This window comes from Pholis gunnellus (assembly GCF_910591455.1).
Source record: "Pholis gunnellus genome assembly, chromosome: 16".
In the NCBI taxonomy this organism is placed as follows: Eukaryota; Metazoa; Chordata; class Actinopteri; order Perciformes; family Pholidae; genus Pholis; species Pholis gunnellus.
In genome coordinates this window covers 5,223,728-5,243,090 of record NC_136543.1, presented here as the reverse complement: position 1 = coordinate 5,243,090, position 19,363 = coordinate 5,223,728, and the positions used below count along the sequence as shown (strand labels likewise).

Below are 19,363 nucleotides of genomic sequence, written 5' to 3'. Positions count from 1 at the left end.
GTGGTGTTGTGCTAGTTAAGTGAAGGAAACCATTTAAAACGTATATAAATTTCAAAGTCCCCAAATTACCTTTATTGTGATATTCGCTGTAGAACACATTACATAGCTCCTAAAATGAGATTATTATAAGGATTTTCCATGCCAAAAGTCTACTGTGTATTTAAAATATTCAATTACATCCAAAAAACACACGGAGTCTACCTTCTTTCGGCTCCAACTCCCCACAAGGTGAAAGACAGACAGGAGGGAGTGGAGAGAAGAAAGGGGCGGTGTTTGAGGGAATGGTTTGGTTTTTACGCACCAGATGCTTCAGTCAGTGGAAACCCGTCATTTTTCAGCTCGCGGGAGTTTCACGGAGGATTTAATTATCTGTCATTATATTCTCCAGAGCAGCGCGAGCGGATCATCGGCTCCGATCCTACAGAGATTCCCGTGAGCATCTCCAGAGGCTGCCGGTGCGCAAAGAGAGGTACGTTTTATATGTGGGCTCTTTATATACCTGTGCTGCTTACAGCTTTGTAGCGTATAGATCCGTACGTGATACGTACATTTAAAGTGTGTTATGGTGAGTTTGCATTGTTGTAATCTCCTGATGCGTTGACGTCTGCTCCGCGGAGGCGCGCACAGACCCTCACCAGACCTCACCTGGCGCAAAAAAAGATGCGTTAATGACGCATCAGAACATTTAGAATCTCTATTCCACGTTTTAACAGGTAGAAAAGTGCTCTGCACAGAATCGAAAATCATTGTATTAATGAGTTAATAACGTTTATTGACTTGATTGATAATTAGAAACTGATTATCTTGAGCATTTATTAATATTACCAACATGTATCATTACATCATTACCGAATCGAAAGGACAAATACGTATCCAGTGGCATTTTTTCCCAACCTGGCAACCCAGAATGTTCTATTATTTATGATAAATAATTGATCTCTAAAGCATCAGTAAATGATTCCTTACCAATAAAGACATAAAGGATGACATAGTAGTGCGTAATTCTAAGCCAAATATTTAACCCCCCACATCCAGGATGGACCAGAAAGGAAGTCCTTTCTTTAGTGCGGAAACAGTGGATGTTATCGGGGGCTTGAACGGGGTCCAAAGTGAGTAACTGATACTGTGAATAAGTGCTGCGGCCCCCGTTTTTCTAGAAGGATTCACGAGGAGAAGAGCAAGGAGACCTTTGAGGAAACAATCCCTTGCTTTAATGTTTCTTAAATTGACTCGGATGCACAAAATACGGCTCCACGCCTGTACAATGAGGGCGCAATACGTCAAGCAATCGTTGCTTTTATTCATTTTGAAGGCATGTTACCACGGCATTTAGTCTTGTTGAGTTAGAGTGATGTCACGTTTCCTTCAGATTACAAATTTTCTTCTGGAGACTCAGCAATCCCCCCCCCCCCCCCCCCCCCCCCCCCCCCCACACACACACACACACACACACACACACACACACACACACACACACACTCACCCCCTGCTCTAGCACCGCTCATAGTTTCCATCACCGCACGCCATCCCCATACATACCACCATAATGTTCCAATCCATTTGGATGAAATTAATACATTCATTGAAACAATGCAGCTCTGGTTGCATGTGAATGTGTTTGGGAGGGGGGGGGGGGGATTTTTTTTGTTTCCCACAGAAAGGAATTCTTGATTTTTGTCTTTTTTGTTTAAAACAGAGGGCGAAAGAAAAAATGCTTTCCTTGTTTGCTTTTTTCTTCTTCTTCTTCTCAACCACGAGATTTTGCCACGTTTCTACCACAGTCACATTCCTCTGAGATTCTTGTGTTGGGTGAAGGTTCGGCCTGCTTGTGCACAATCAGTGGAGACGAGCCAGACACAAAATAAAACAGTTGAAGGGAGATGATTTCTTTTTGGGATTATCAAAGCGACAGTTGGTCATAAAAATCCGACAGAGAGTCTCATCATGAGTCAGTCCCACTCACGTCTCAGCCTTTTCCATTTCCCGTTTCTGTGGCACAGCATGGCAAGGGTTGGAAATGCGTTGATTTGCTGTCTTGCTCAGAGTGAGATGAAAAGATTGTTACCACTCTCATGTCTGTACACTAAATATGAAGCTACAGCTAGCAGTCAGTTAGCTTAGCATAAAGACTGGAAGCAGGGGGAAACAGCTAGCCTGGGTCTGTCCAAAGGCAGCACCACTATAGCACACTGGCCAACATTAAAAGAGTTTTTAAGTGTGAAAAAGACATTTCGTTTTAGGGATGGACTATTTAATGGCGGGAACATTTCCTTAGAATGAAAACGGAGCTGTAGAGCAGCTCAGCTACAAAGACTGAAAGCAAAGTGCCCCAAAAATATGCTTAAAGCTTATTAATTAAGGCATTCTATCTTGTATGTTTAATCCATACACACACAGAAATGTAAAAATAGCAATTGTTGTGTTACATGCTGAAACTATTTTTGGCGAACAACAGCTAGGACCAGTGACTTCCCACATCTCCTCAACTCCCTTGAAAAACGGAAAATTGTCGTTTTCACATTTCTGTTTTCGTTCTGATTAAACAAAGGAGATGCGTTTCATTTACTGAGCTTTAGAGATTCTGATCGGCGGATTTTGTTGCCTTGGTTCAGAGCCAGGCTAGCTGTTTCCCCCTGTATCCAGTCTCCATGCTAAGCTAAGCTAACTGGCTGTTGGCCTTGGCTTGATTTGTACCATACAGACTTAAGAGAGACGTGTTCATCTTCTCCTATAACTCGGGGCAAGAAAGCAGATGAGCCATTTCCTCAAATGTCTAACGGCTCCTTTAATGAGTCAGAGAAAAGATCCCAAATTTAACTGAAGTACAGTTTCCACTTCAGTTTGGAGTAAATGTCCTTTTTAAAGTCTGCTTTTATATTTACACCTCCAGTTGCTCAAAACCATCATCTGTCCGTATTTTCTGCAAGTGTAAGAGTTTGAAACCAATCCTCTGCCTTTCCAAACTCAAATAAATCCAGCAGCAGACATGAAACAGAGACAACCGGCCCAGTCTCTCAGAAAACAAACGTCTGTTACCTTTAACACCCACCACTTCAACTGTCCAGTGCCAGCTGGCAGCTGATTGGAAAATATGTTTACCCGTGTGCTTGTTTTGGATGATAGTTGCCGTTTTTTAAAGACCAGGCCGACTGTTTATTTGCTTCGGTCAGCGTTTGCCTGCAAGCATAATCCAAGGGCAACAACTATGCTGCCAAAAGTAACTTCAACTAAAGGTACTTTTAAGAGAACTCATGACCACACTCGATCACTATCTTTTATATCTGCCTCTCTACTTTTATTCTTTCGTTATTCTCATAAACATTAAGACGTTTCACATATATTTTTAGCCACACTCGGCCCTGGATGGCAATATCAGTCGGTCCACCACTTTGCATTGATATGACATTTTGAAAAAAATACATTCATGTTCCCCAGAGGATGAATTCTAGTGATCCTGGGCTTTCCCTCTAGCGCCAACACCGGGTCAAAATGTGTCCACGCTTTTGATTATGACCAAATACCCATCAGCCCCAGCTGTTCTTCGTGTTTTGTGCTACTTACTAAAGGCTGATCATTGATGTTGAACACAGTAAGTATGTTTTTTCATGGTGAGCTTGTTAGCATGCTTACAGTAGCATTTAGCTCAAAGTACAGCCTGACAGAGCAGTCAGCATGGATGTAGATGTGTTGTTCGTGTGTCCTTTAAGTCAGTGATTCCCAAAACGTTGTTGCTTGTAACTCCAAGTAAACTTTTTATCCCCTGTTAAAAAGTCTGTAAATGCTGAATAATTTGTTCTAAATGTCCTGATCTAATATGGTACTAGTTATAGGGGAAGTGGATCAATGAATCAATTACAGTTAATTTTCAGCTGCAACATGCAAAAAGTAGTCAAATACCGAAAACATAATGGGCATGAAAGTTTCGTCTTGACCTCTGAAATAGAAGTTTGACAAAAAGGATCCATGAGTCCACTTTCTAGCTTTATCCCAGAGCTTTTAACCACATCTCATAGTCTTCCTCTGTGGATAGAGATTGAGAAGTGGTCGCTGAAAGCGCAATAGCAAGTAACCAAATTTGCTATTAGACTCAATACTTTTATGTTTAATTTCTTTGTGAAATGAAGAAAAGATTTCTTATAAAAAATAAGGAATCTTTTCGTTCAGTTGGTGTTTTTCTGTCGAGGAAATTCAAATTGGGGCAAACATGTGTACCCATAGTACATACTTCTTTCCAAGTATATGATTATGACATTATAGAACCATAAAATAAAACATTTTAGAAGTCAGAGGAAGCAAAACTATACGGTGTTAAAAAATAAATTTGAGAAAAGTTCCACGAGCTTAGTTATTCCCTATTTTGTACCTCAGTAATCATCCCGCGACCCCCCTCCCAAGGACCTCCAGTGTCAGGTCCCTGTGTGCTGAAGACTTGGCGTGGTGGTGACTTGTTTACTTGTTGACTGGCTGAGATCTGTTTGTCAGTTCTCTCGACAGCATCAGAGGAGAAACTGCAGCTGCAGCCTACATTGTTTCACTGGATAAACAAGCAGCCGCCTGGAGACTCATAAAACAAAACCAGACACGTATTCCGTCTCTAAAGGTGCTTTATTCCCTAATGTTATAGGCTTAATGGTGGTGGTTATGTGTCATTAATATCCAGGGATACTGATCATGTTGTGGTTTCGTGCAATTAAGATTAATCAACGACATGATCGTGTACAATGAAGCACAGCCTCATTGTTAAACAATTGAGTCTTTGACACTAATTTGACCTTATAAGGAAGCGATTTTTCATGTTCAAGTGAGCGAAATATGTTACACATCAGAACGTCGTCATTGTTTGAAAACGGCAAGAAGGAGCAAATTATCCTGATGAGACTTTTAATCAGCGACAACAAACTGTACAATGCCTGTTCATGTTGATTTGTGTGCGTCGTTCAGCTGAAATTAGCCTTGTGATCCGCAGGAAGCCGAAACCACATTGAGTGTCTTTGTACTGGGGATGAAAGGGAGCGCAGTCATCTGACAGCCATAAGAGACCAGCCTTGTTTTTCTTTTCTTTTCTTTTCTTTTTTCTGCGACAGTTTTACAGCTGCAGCCATGAGAGTGTCCCTTTCCCTCCGATGCCGCAGGGCTCCTCTGTTGTTGCCATGTTCCACACAGTATTGTGCCGCTGTCAATATTCCCATTCACCTTCCCGAAATCCATATTATGCAACCCAGGGAAGTCGCACAATATGAGGACTGTTCTGAGCTTCAGAGGCCGTTAAAGTCCCCTAATCCATTTCAGGGGGAGTAAACAGTAAAGTGGGGTGGTAATTAAAAAGCCAACTTTGTTACACGCTTTCCTGTTTTAACCGAATGCACGCACAGTTTGGTCATTTAATGAGTTTAACGGCAAAAAAGAAAGCAGTGATTGTAAGTTAAGGCATTGAAAAAAAAACAGGATTAAGAGCCTGCAAGGCTGCACTTATCGTTTACGAGCAACTGAGCAAAACACGTTTGCCTCAGAGTGGTATTTCCCAGTCAGAGATATTGAGAATAATAATAAAAAAAAGAAGCTCTACATAGTTTCTATCTGATTTCACAAATATAAGTAACTAAAGCTGTACTGTCACAGCAAAGGGTCCGAATAGTTATGTCAATGTGCTATTTCAGCTATGCATAGCGGGGTACTCAGTGTAGATATGAGGGGACATACATTTAGTTTACCATAAGGCTGCAACATAATAAAAAGCTGAAGCAAAGGGGTCGGGATACTTTCTGAATGCCTTGTCTGGCCAAATACCTGAGAAACGGACATTCTGATCAACCTCAGCTTTACTTTCGGTTTAACGCTAATAAGCTAAATGTATTTCAATCTCATGGTGGTGCTAGAAGAGAAGTCAGAGGATCTCCAAAGTCATTCTGATACATCATCTGGAGACCATGAATGTCTTTAAAATATTTCATGACAATCAATCCAATAGTCGTCGAGATATTTCAGTCTGGACTTAAGCCGCGGACAGACAGATGGACTGACATTGCCATGCATAGAGCACGGCTAAAATGTCACTCTTTTAGCTGCATCCCTGTTTTAACTGCCCATAAAGTCTCAGATCTGTAGTAGGTGCTACATTAAAGGAGAACACAGTGTTTTTGTACATTTAATAATATATGAAAACAGCCAAAAAGTCTCAAAAAGAACAGCAGCGTGTACAGGGAATGCCATTTTCCCTCCCAAAAAGGCACCGAGGCTGTTGTATATTGCATGAATTAGTATTTTGTGTGTCTGACAGATTTAACACGTACTTACACATTTTGTTCCACTGTACTTCATTACGTGTGACAGAGGTTTTCATCATGGAATAATCTGGTTTGTAAACCTCAGACATGAAGTCTAAATTCCTCCCCGGGGGGAAAATAAACAGTAACACCCAGCGGCAGCAGCTCCCATGGCCTGCAGAGAGCTTCTGGCTGCAGTCGTAAGAAACTGTCCAGGTTGTTGAGGTGTAAAATAACAGCAGCGAGCCATGAAGGGACATGAGACAGGAGGCCTGATCCTGGGAGACAGTTGCCATTTGGCTGCCACTACAAAGCGCTCCTGTAAATCTCTCACCGGGACGGTCAGTGTATCGGTTAAGGAATTCAACATGTCCACTCATCAAGGTGAATTGTGGGCTTAAATCGTTCCAGCAGCTGTGCTACTAGCGAGAGAGTACTTAGACAGGATGGATGAGTGTTTGGTTCGATGTCACGCTCTGAGGAGAAGAAGAACAGGGGAGACGAGTAGTCTTGGGTGTGATCCAAGAGGACACCTGTTCAGTAACGTGAACGCCTCTTAAACAGGGCGCCGACTATGAGTCAGTCATCCAGACAGTTAGTGTCAGACAGTGTTGAGGGTGTGAAATGAGCAGATTGTTAACAGATACGCAGTCAGTTGTGACCTTAAAGCGAGATAATCGATTTGTATACGGTGCAATTTAAAAGACTTTATACACACTCACCTGCCACTGTTTTAGGTCCACTGGTTCAGCAGCTCTTTAAACCCAAATGTCAAATCAACACGTCACGTGGCAGCAAGTCAATGCATTTAGGCAGGTTCTCAACTTTTTTGTAACTTAAGGCTCGGCCCACTTCTGATAAATTCTTAAATAAATTCTGAGGACCACCCTCCCAAATGAATGAGAAAACAACGGCGGTCTACAGAAGAGCATCTCGTACCAACGTCGGACCTTGAAGCAGATGTGCTCGAGCAGCAGAAGAACTCACCGAGTGCCAGATAACAACAGGAAACTGAGGCTACAATTGGCGCGGGCTCTCCAAAATTGAACAATAGAAGATTTGGAAAAAACGTTGCTTTGTCTGACGGGTCTCGAATTCTGCTGCGACATTCAGACGACAGTGTCTGAATTTGATGTGAACAACATGAAAGTATAGATTCATCCTGCCACCGCCCTCAAAAAGCTCACTAATTAACGCATGCAGAAATGAAACAACACGCCTGTCTGTTTGGATTAAAGATACAACATGTTAAAAAAAGAAGCTTTAGTCTTTATACTTTGGGCAAAGCTTTCAGTCTTTATGCTAAGCTAAGCTAATGCTGCTCCATGCCTAATGCTCAGTTTCTACAGTAAGAGTCCCACCATATTTCCCTATTTTATAGCTGACTATAAAGTAATAATGGACTGCCCTTTAGGAAACATCGATGGATCTTTAATTAGATGCCTTTGTGTTTTGGCTCAAGTCCCATAAGAATTCTCTGTTGAATGCCTAAAGGACAATTTGATGACAGACAACAGCTGGAGACCACAGAATGTGTTCGCAGATGTTGTGGCTCAGGAAGAGAAACATAAAGCTCAAAACTGGGAAGACTATGTCCGGAAGGAAAGCCATTGTTTTGTCACTGCATTCATCGTTGACATGGACGGACGAGAATAGAAACCGAACCTCTTTGGACATTTTGGGAGGGAAGTTGGGCTGATTTTCCCCGTCCAGACAGCAATCTGACAGAAAACAGACATAGGATGTGATGTCTTCTCTCAGTTCGGTATGCTCCTCGTTGTTTTGTTGACCCAGCTTGATGCCCTGCAAGAGGAAGCGGTGCTGTTATCTGCAGGCAGGGACGCATCAGGGATGTCCTCTGTGTTGCGCTAACATGGCATTGGGAGAAAAAGCCTCCAGACGAGCATCGGGAGAGAGGGAGTTTCTGCTTCTGGCATCGGCTTCAGGACACGACCGAGAGCAGACTGTGTTTATCCTTTTTGTGTTTATCTGACATTGCTGCATCATTGGTTATTAGAAACAAAATGTTTGATAGCAGTCGGACACGAGGAATGTAAACTGCACTTTCGCGACGACTCCTTCAGCGGGCCAGATGAAAATACTTGGAGGTCGCCGACCGTGAAGCGCGGTACCTGTAAATGTAAATGTGTGAAGCGGGAAACCATCACCATGAGCGATGTGATTTAATTCTAACCAGCTTCATAACAAAACCACAAAAAAAATATGTGTTTCTGGTTAAACAAGTGGCCTTCATGAGTTTGCACCGAGCCCTGGGTCCTCTCTCATCGTTTAGACCGAGCTGGTGACGTCTTCCAGGGGTGGTGTGTGTGTGTGTGTGTGTGTGTGTGTGTATGTGGGGGGGGGGGGGCTCATTCCTCGATCCCTCAGGGAGATTTCAAAGCCACACGGTTTCTCGGCTGCACTTTGTTGAACCCACCTCCCATTTTTTGACACTATAAAAACATGTCAAAGCCCCCCTGTGACCAAAATAGGGGGGGGGGGGGGATTATAAACAATTACCGTTTCCAAGTGAAATATTTAAGTGTCTGCCTTTGTAAATGTTCCAGACGTTGTGATCCTGAGCATGAACATATACCCAGAGAGACCTCTCCTTATCCATAATCTTCATCCACACTGTATATATCTTTTCTGAGCCATGCCTGCCCGGACTTAACTGTTCCACAGGAGGGTATTTTAACCTCCCACACTTCATTTCCTCGCTCATTTCCCCTCGCTGCTGCAGAACATGGGGGTCACATACACTGCTAATGCCTCACTGTGTTCAGTAATAATGGTGGGATGATGCTACTGTCAGTGTGCCCGGGCCTTATTTCCACCTGTCCCTCCTCTGCCCCAAGAGCGCCAGATCAAGTCGTTTATTTGAGTTAAGTATAAGGAGGCTACTTCTCAAAGGTAAACTGACTCTTCAGATGCATCATCTTGTTTTTAAGAGGCTCCAGACAACTGAGTACATTTGACCAACTACTGTCAGTCTAAAGTTGTCCAGACATGCAGGTTAAAACATAGAAGTCTAGGTTACATAAAGCTATTTTTTTTTCTTCAAAAGCATAAATGACTATATATCAGTGTGATGCAGGGCTTGGCTACACTTCAAAATATAGACAAACTTTACAAATGTAACTAAACTAGACCCATCAACATCTGTTGATCCTCAAATTATGATAAAACTGAGTGTTGTCATTTTGGATCCTGTATTTTCTCTTTCTTATTTCTTCAGCAAAAACAACCAAAAGCATCTCCTTTGAGTTACATTTATCTTACAATCTGTTTAAAAGCATGTCTGTACATTTGTAAAGTTTTACGCAGCATCTTCAGGGTCAATATGATGAAAAAAACCCTTTTTTGGAGTGAAATTGGACTTCAATTTTGGCAATCAACCCTATTTCCCCAGTTTGTCTAGTGGGGAACTAGAGCCCTATCACTCCATTGAAATGTTCACAGCTGTCATAGAATACAGCACATTGCCAAGATCACAATAATTCGTTTGGACATAACAGAAAGCTAAAGTTGCGGCAATAAAACATCTACAAGTTTGTTATTTTGTTGTTGACAACAAGAGAAAGTTCAGCTTTTGAGAGAGAGTTGTGGACAAAGGGAGTCGAGTAAAATGAGTTACTAAAAGGAGTAACTTGATGAACGAGTGGTGTTGCCCTTTAAACAGGCCAAACAGATGAAAAAGCCCTCGAGAGAGCCTCTGAAATAGAGAGCGCCGCTTCAATTCAGCTCCCAACAATTAATATTGTTTAGTTGTTCTTTCTCGATGCCAAACCGCCGCAGGGGGTTTCGTGCAAGAATGGGGGGAAAGGAAGAGCCATAAGCTTTCACTTATTAGAGAGTAATGATGAAACAGGAGAAGCGGTTACATACAGGCCTGATTTACAATAAATCAAATCTGAGTTAGTGTTCATTCAACCCTTTCTCTGCTTGCAGGAAATGTCTTTCAGATGTGAAACATGTTTTAACAATATTAACCTGTTTTGCATGTTGAAGGTTCATCTGATTCGTTTTTAAAGTCACTGACTTAAAGTCTCCTCTCAGGCTCTAGTCATCTCAACATGTTCCATCCTCCTCAAACCCCACTGCTGCTTTTGTCACCATCATCAACATTCTTTCTCAAAAGCTTTAATACCTTCCTACTATATCACCTTCCTACGTTAACAAAGTAGGAAGGTGGGAAAGTATAGAATATCAATGAACAGATATCCAAAATATCCACCTCCGGCGTCCCCCAGGGTTCAATGCCTGGTCCTCCTCCGTTCATTGCCCTACAATGCTCCCCTTTGTTAACGTCATCCGTCTCGGTCTCCACTTCCACTGCTGCGCCGATGATGTCCAACTCCACATCTCCACTAAATACACAGTCACTGCATCTCACTCCACCCTGACCAACTGCGCGGCCAAAACCGTGGATGCAGGCCAACTCTGGCATACTTAACTGATTTTTGAAAGCAGACTCTTTTTGACCACCATGCGAATATCATTAACCAAAAAAGCTTTTTTTACACTTCAAAACATATAGTTTTATTCCCCCCCCTCCTGGAACGTTGGATTCATGTTTCCATCACATCCAGACTCGACTACTGCCAGAGCATTATTGATGATGCATCTTCCAAAGTCCTGAATTAACTTCAGTACATCCATAATTGTTTATGTTCAACACTCAAAACTCTCCTTTTTATTGTACGTTGCTTTTAATGTTTGATTTAATGTCCTGTAGTACACTTTGCCTTTAGTTTTTTTAGTTCTATCATCTTTTTAGCTGGTGGGTTGAGTGTCTTTAAGCACTCTCTATAGTGCTCTAAAATGTTTGTTTATTTTACTCCCACTTTTTGTCATGGCTGTTGGTCTTTATTTCCCAGCTGTATATCCAAAGACTGTCTCCCTCCCTTCTTCCTGCTTTCTCTCTCTCTCTCTCTCTCTCTCTCTGTCTTACTAATCGTACTCCTCCTTCCTGCGCTGTCTTCCCGCTGATAGCGAATGCTAAACTGTGCCTGTGAATTCTCTCAGCCAGAAGAACGACATCATGAGTGAGCGGGTCGACTGCAAGAACTGCAACGAGTCCCTGTGCGGACGCAAATACATCCAGGTGGAGGACAACCCTCACTGCATCCCCTGCTACGACCGCTTGCACGCCAACACCTGCCAGGAATGTAAAGAAATCATCGGCCATAATGCCAAGGTAAGCTCTACTAGTACAAAGTACATCTACTCAACTGCTGTACTTAATCATGACATATTTGTACTTGTTTTGCTTCTATTTTGTACTTCTACTCCACCACAGTTCAGAGGTAAATAGTGAGATTTTGAGATTGAGATTTAGAAAATGTTTCCTTGTCGATTAATCTGACAATCATTTTATTAATGAATTGATGAATCTTAAACTTCTGTAATAGTGAAGAATGCCCAACACAGTTCCCCAAAGTCCAAGCGGATGTCTTCAAATGTCTGCTTTTGTTCAAGTCCAAAACCCAAAGATATTCATTTTAAAATGCCTTTAAACAGAGAAAAGCAGCTGAAACATGGAGTAGTTTCCATTTCATTGAAAAATAATGATAAATCCTCCATCAAAATAGTTGTCAATTCATTTTCTGTTGATCAAGTAATCGTTTCAGCTCTATCATCAATATCATATAACTCCAGACGAGTATATGAAATAGTTCAAATTAACTCAACCAGCTACACCACTAAAGTGCTGCTAGATGATAACGCATCACTAATAATAATCTCATTATATTTAAGAACATCATGACATTATCTGGGACCATACTGCCTCAACAACTACTTTTTGTTTTTGATACTTTGAGTACATTTAAATAATAATAACACTTTGAAAGCTGAGTACTTCTTCCCCTGCTTAAGTCTGACTGCATTATGATACATTTTCTAACTTCTTTTGCAAACCAGCTGGCGTTCCTGGAAAACTCGTCAAATTGTCTGTAATCCACTTTAAATTAGGTGAAAACCTTAGTTAGTGAAAATTGAAAACACCGTCCTGAAGAAAACACACACACATGAGTCCACCGGTGTGCTGTGAATTACGGCCTCCCTGTGAAGGAGCTGCAGTAAATTACGCTCCTGCTTGCTTTGGCCGTCGTTCCCTTTGCTACAAGACATAACAACAGTCATCTTTCTTCCTTCTCCGTTCCTCTGCGTTAGTTGTTTCTATTACTGTGAAACTCCACGCCTCAAAGATAAGTTTTTCCCCCACCGTTCAATGAGGCCATTTATCACAGAGCTCGCCTGAACTGCAGATGAACTGGAACACAAAGCAGCTGTTGGAAGAAAAACACAAAGACACAAAAAGTGGGTTATCTAGATTTTATAAGTTAAAAAAAAACACTTCTCTCATGCTCAACTCCACTGTTTGGAGGACAGCGGGATGTCGTGGAAAGTAGGAAACTTTCGGGTTGACTGAGGCTATCATGTCAGTAAACATCCAAAATACAGGGAACTGAGTCCTGTGGTCAACTGTGACCTCTGACCTCCAAGCGGATAGGGGAGCAGCGAAAAGAGAATCTCCCTGTGAGGAACAACAACATATCAAGTGTTTTTATTAACTTAGTTTAGGGTAAAATGATTGAAAGTTTGTTGAAGGATTAAACTGTTTGTCTTCAACATCATCAACAAATCCTGTAAGAGGACCAACAATGCAATATTATTACTATTTTCTGGTGCGGATTAACACACATTTGATGGCAATTTATGGCAGCAGGATGTATGTGAGACTGACAGTGCCCATTTACTAACACCACCATGAACTACTGGTCATACCAGACCAACTAACACAGTAGCTGCAAACCCTTATCGTATATTTGATTAAGCGAGGATATATTTAACTACTTATGAATTTTAGGACAATTCTGTTATTTTGTCTTTAAATGCTACAAAGTCTCACTTTAAATTTGTAAATTTTACCCCAAAGGGAAGCTGTTCTCTCTCTTTGTACCATGGCTTGTTCACCCCCTCATTATTATTATTAATTATTAATATTAATTTTTTTTTGCATAATATGTCAGGGAATACTGGCCATGTGTGGTTTTATTTTCAACTAATTCTTCATATGAACTTATTCTGAGTTGATCAAATTGAACACGTTTTAAACATCCAGGTGTCAGATTATAGGTTAAATGTGTTAAGATGAACTGAGCAGTAAGCATGAACGGGGATATAACAGAGTACCTCCCACTTAAGGTTATCACAAAGAGCCATCAGAGACTTTCACATCAGTAACAACTTTGTACCAAAATGTAAAGGGGCGAGTGTGGAAGTTTCACCCCGATGGGAAGCTGTTCTCTCTCTTTGTCCCTTGGCTTGGTCATCCCCCTCTGGTTGCTTCTTTCAGTTAGTATCTTGCATGTCTTTGTTCAAAGGACAAAGGGTTCATTAGCCTTCTGATCATCTTCTGATGACATCCAGGTGGACAACAATGCCTTAGTTTAGACAGGATTCATTCAGTCAGAGGTCACATTGTTCAGGATTGAGCATGTTCAAACATAAGGGGAAGTTAACATGATTACATGGTGCATGATCAGTCATTTACATCCTTCTCCTCCTCTTCCTCCAGGAGCTCTTCTATGAGAACAGACATTACCACGCGCACTGTTTCCGCTGTTTCCGCTGCGACCGCTCTCTGGCTGGCGAGCCCTTCACCAGCCAGGAGGACGCGCTGGTGTGCAGCGACTGCTACTGCAGCGAGTATTCCTCCAAGTGCGTGTCCTGCGACAAGACGGTCATGCCAGGTAGGGACGACAAAGACCGGCTGCATCACTTTCATTCCTCCAGCACCAAGTTCACAAACCTCCCCCCTGGGACAGATCATTGAGTAATCGCTCAAATAGTTTGAAAGTTCACACCCTGTCCCTGCACGGATAAACAGGCTAATGAGGTTTTGTGTTCCGGGGTGTGACAGCTTAGATGTGACAGGATGATCGTGTTCCTTGCCCTGCTGAAAATATCTCCCAGCAGTGGGTTTTTTCGGCCCCCGGCCCGCTGTGACGACGCGAGTGCAGCAGCGGTGTCGGATGACTTCAAATGACCCGGGCCTGTGGGTAGTGTGGGATCTCATAACTCACCAGTTCTTTTCTGAACCGAGCAGTCTTTTTCTTCGGTTTCCGCTCAGCCTGGAATGTCTTTAAAAGCTCAGGCCAAGTTCAAGTTCAAAACGCCGTCATGCATTTGGTCTGCAGTTCAGGTCCCTCAAGTCATAAAACAGAGCCAATGATTAAAGGAGCTCAGAGGCATGACCGACCGCCTAACCTTTTATTTAAACGTCCGCAGTGAAGCGTGTGTTTCTTAGCAGAGAAAATTTGAAATGGTTAAAACTGTAAAATAAATAAAAAGCCAGCGAGATCAAATTGTTTTGATGCAAGGCAAGCTGAAGTAATTGTACGGAGCAGGAAGTCTGTGTAACAACAGGTTTAGCCGTCACACTGAATTATCACTTTTGGTCTTCTCTGTGTTTCGCTGTGTGAAACGCTATCACATTTCATTCCTGCTCATTGGTTACAGCCCAGTAGGGCAGAGATCAGAGGAATGTTTCAAGTGACACGCAAGTTTGCAAATGTCAGGGAAGACAACAAACAATCACAGACATCTCAGTTTACATCCTCATCTGTGCCTTTTTCTTTTTTCCGCCCTCTGACAGGATCAAAGACGTTGGAGTACGGCGGCTCCACGTGGCACGAGGACTGTTTTGCGTGTCACGGCTGCGAGAAGCCGATGAGTGCCGCGGCCTTCATCCCGGACAACAACAACTACTACTGTGTGCCGTGCTACGAGGGCAGGGTCGCTCCTCAGTGCAGCCACTGCAAAAAGGTGAACCAGGATCTTGATTCATCTGTAGAGAACATTTCCGAATTCATCATTTAGTCGATCAAATCCATCCGTCGCTGTTTCCCAGAGCCCACGGTGACGTCTTCAAATGTCTTGTTTATCAGTTCAAAGATATGGATGAAAGATATAGACGTTCCATTTTAAACGCTATAAATCCCAGAAAAGCAGCAACCAGAACCAGAGACTGTTTAGTGACTAAATGACTTTAACAATCAATTATGTCAATCGACTAATTGAATAGTCAACTAATCCTTTCAGCACTATCCCAACGAGTGGTTAAAAGTCATCATCCACTACTTATTTTTGTCTTTCTCCCTTTTGTCTTTGGCAAATACAGATAAACAGCATAAAAACAGTAAGAAAATTCAAAATAAGATAAAGAAATGTGAAAGGACAGGTCAAGATGCCATAATATAGACAAACATAAATCGATCAAATGAATGATCATAAAAGTTAATGACTTAAATGAAAAAGCATCTCAGAAAAATCAGACCATCAGAGGACAGAGTTGTATTGATTAGACATTATACATTAGATATAATTACATTTTTCATTTAATTTCTTTTTACAATATTTTAGCTGGCAGTCCACACCATAATATGTCAGGGAATACTGGCCACGTGTGGTTTTATTTTCAAATTTTCCATTTCATTTGAACTAATTCTGAGTTGATAAAAGTAAACATGTTTTAAACATGCAGGTGTTCGATTGGAGGATAAACGTGTAGAACTGAGTAGTAAGCATGAACAGTAAAAGTAAAAGAGCCCCATCAGAGACGTCACATCAGTAACAACTTTGTGCCAAAGTGTTTCACTAAAAGAAGTGTAATTTGTCACGTTTTACTGATACAGTTTGTGTTTGTGTTCTGCAGGCTCTGACTAAAGGGGGCGTGACCTACAAGGACGAGGTGTGGCACAAAGAGTGTTTTCTCTGCACGGGCTGCAAGGCTCCGCTGGCTGGCCAACCTTTCACCTCGCAGGGGGAGAGTCCGTACTGTGTCAAGTGTTTCAGCAGCCTGTATGCCAAAAAGTGTGCCGGCTGCAATACAGCCATCACAGGTCAGTGGTCAGTAGAGGACCAACGGGTTGTTGTTTTCTGTTGGTTTACGGCACAATATCCCAGTTTCAATTCTGTCTGGGGTTGCTTATCTCCTTCCATTTCCTCCTTGTGATTCCTGTCTGTCTCAACTGTCTACTATCAATACAAAGTCAAAACAATTATCTTCGACAAACAGGTGTGGGCAGTAAGGTGAGTCAGGCTTTAAACATCGACTCGGATCTTTAGTTTGTGATTTGCATGTTTCCTCCTATTTCCTAAAGAAAGGACTTCACAATAAAAGCCGCGCCGTGTTGTCAAGCTTGCAGTGTGAACTCGCAGCAGTAGAAAATGTTTTTTTGTTAACAACAGTAAATGAATACAGTTCTGATACTGTATTACATGTCACTATGAAGCTCCATAGCGGCTTTAAAGCCGCTGTGTGTCGACAGGCTTCCTGAAAGCAAACCTGTGACTGAACCGGTTTTTAACCAGGATTGTCTAATTTTCCTACGAACAAAAACGTGATGTTCTGATCACGTGCAAACTGTACACGTTAGATTTAGATGAACACAGGGAAACAAGAAAGTTAAAGGGGACATATCATGCACATTTTCAGGTGCATACTTTTCATATTTGGGATTTCTACTAGAACGTGTTTACCTGCTTTAATGTTGAAACACATCATTTCTCTCATACAGTCTGTCTGATGATTCCTGTACTCACCCTCTGACTGAAACGCTCCGTTTTAGGGCCTGTCTCTTTAAACCACCTACCGACTCTCGTAGTGGCAAAGAAACTATGCCAGAGTTAAATGAGAGCTTTAATTAGATGTTATTTCCGCAACGCTGCAAGGCTCTCATTACATGTTCCGACCCTCGTAAATCATTCCTTCATTAGTTGCTCATGTTTTGTATTTGTGCCTCGCAGGGTTTGGAGACGGGAAGTACGTGTCTTTTGAGGAGAAGCAGTGGCACCAGCCGTGCTTCAAGTGTTCGCGCTGCTCGGTGTCGCTGGTGGGCTCCGGCTTCTTCCCCGACCGCGACCAGATTCTGTGTCGAGACTGCAACAACGATGAGTGACCGCCACGAACCACACCGGCAGCACCGATCAGACACCAGCAGAAAAAACATTATTCTAAACCCTCGGCCTTCAACACGAACACTGCGATATTACTAATTCACTCACAGTGTAAATCTGATGCAAAGCTCAGTATTTACAACCCGAGACTCTCGTCAGCCTTTAGCACATTGAAATGTTTGTATAAATTCTGCAGAAATGTCCTGTGATGTATGTGTATGACTTTGTTTTTCTTTGTATTTTTAATGTTTTGCACACCAAAGACTAAATGAAATATGCAACATATATACAGTATCTAAACCATTAAATTAAACTGTTTGTTTAACACTTTTTTTCATCACTGCTAGGCAGAAACAACATTTGAATGTTATGATTAAACGCTTGGCAAAAGTATTTATATTGTTTTCTTAATATTCCAACTTATATAAAACTGTTCTCCCACTACTCCCTGTATGTAAACTCATTTGTCGAGAATGTATTGTATATTTAGTTTTCTTGTCAGCTTAAAACAGTCTTTACTGGCGTACTTACAATAATAATAAATGTAATAAAATCAAGGGTATTGTATAAATGAATGACGTATGTCTCTCTATGAACGTGGACATGCACAGTCAACTCATAAAGCACATTAGGCGTCAGTTAGCCTATAAAATTGGTTCCTTGCTTCACACAGTTGTGCTTCTAAAAAAAAAATGCAGAAAAGCAGCCTCCTGATGAATTATGCTTCAAAGGTGGCTCTTTGTACAGGAAGAAGGAAGATTTAGAAATTTGCTTTCCCGTCTCACTTAGACACGAAATATCAAGCCACACACAAGTCTTAATTTCTCTTGTGAGGCGTATCGAGCAGCTGAAACTAAATATTCCTTTTGATAATACAATAAAAACTGAAACGGTTCACAATGTCTTGAAAAACCCTCATCCCGTTTCCCAAAGATGGTTTTCTGTGGGTAGTCCCATGCAGACTTTCCTTTATATTACTCACATAATCTACATAAATATTTACAGTTCACAACCTCTTTGCTGATCTGCTCCCATTGTGTTTGTATGGAGGCTGTGCCAGGGGGAGGGGGTAAGATTGTATAGTTTAGAACACACTAGTTGAACAGGACACATTTTTCAATAACAATGATTTTGGCCTTTGGTACTCTTGGTCCTGTGGTCTCTGTGCTAATGGGAATACCTTGGACTCGCTTCTTTCTTGCTTTAAAAGTGTCCTGAAAATATTTTAATTCAACCAAAATAAAGGAGCACAACATATTAATAAAAAAGTTCATTTTTAACCTTGAAAACAGTTTGACAATTAAAAAGAAAAAAAGTCCAGGAAGTTCCACAACACCAGACAAAGCTACTATGTGGACATTAGAGTTCAGGTTAGTAAGACGTTTATACTATTTATATTACTTTAGTAAGAAAATCATATGAAAAAGATGGAAATACATGGATTTGGCTCTGATAGGTGCTGATGTGAATATACGGCTGCTCGTCTCTCTCCAGGCTCCTGGTGCTCCCTCATGAACTGTGAAAGCTGTCAAGAAGAGAAGTACTCTCCTGTTACTTCCTGCTTCTGATCATCTTTTATGACTCGGTGTAAAAGTGTCGTCTTGGTGCAACAAGCATGTTCTTATTGCCCCGTTAAAATCTGATCCCAAGATCAACTCCAGATGAAAAATAAAAGCGCCATGTGGTGCTGTTGTTTGTTTGAGCTTTTCCCATGACTCTTCCTGAAATATGTTTGACCTTGTTTGCGGGGATGTCGGCGAACAAGTCTCGTTTGGTCCCAGGAGGAGGAGGAGGAGGAGGAGGAGGAGGAGGAGGGATGGGGTCGAAGCTCCTTAGTGAATATTTAGGATTTCACGTCATCCCGCTCACTGGCCAGGGACTTGGGCTCAGCTGGATCCTGCTGGGGGAGGCTGTTAAAGCAATTAGACGACATTACTCTGACTGACTGACCACAGAAGAGCGAGAGCTTTAGACCCTGCAGCTTCTACAGTATTGTTTTCTGCACATTTCCTGAAGTCCTTAGATGACTGTGTGTAGCATCAACCGGCATTCACTCAATGCATTCTCTGTTTCTAAAGGGATTCACCCTGTTCTACCTTTTGAATGATGAGGACCATTTACAGTTCACATGG

At 41.8% G+C, this 19,363-nt stretch overlaps 1 protein-coding gene across 1 annotated transcript; it reads left to right on the top strand.

Annotated features, from left to right (window-relative positions):
- The first annotated feature begins 332 nt into the window (after window positions 1-332).
- Window positions 333-17,806, top strand: fhl3b (four and a half LIM domains 3b). Its single transcript, XM_079175733.1, has 6 exons — window positions 333-469; window positions 11,292-11,463; window positions 13,849-14,023; window positions 14,929-15,098; window positions 15,988-16,174; window positions 17,082-17,806. The coding sequence occupies exons 2-6, from the start codon at window positions 11,308-11,310 to the stop codon at window positions 17,231-17,233; spliced, it is 840 nt and encodes a 279-aa protein (XP_079031859.1). The 5' UTR covers window positions 333-469; window positions 11,292-11,307; the 3' UTR covers window positions 17,234-17,806.
- Window positions 17,807-19,363: the final 1,557 nt, after the last annotated feature.

Bases quoted from the DNA above. Each gene is read 5' to 3' on its own strand.
- fhl3b (XM_079175733.1), top strand. From the start codon at position 11,308: ATGAGTGAGCGGGTCGACTGCAAGAACTGCAACGAGTCCCTGTGCGGA. The intron at 14,024-14,928 runs GTAGGGACGACA...GCCCTCTGACAG, and splicing joins CGACAAGACGGTCATGCCAG to GATCAAAGACGTTGGAGTAC. The intron at 15,099-15,987 runs GTGAACCAGGAT...TGTGTTCTGCAG, and splicing joins AGTGCAGCCACTGCAAAAAG to GCTCTGACTAAAGGGGGCGT.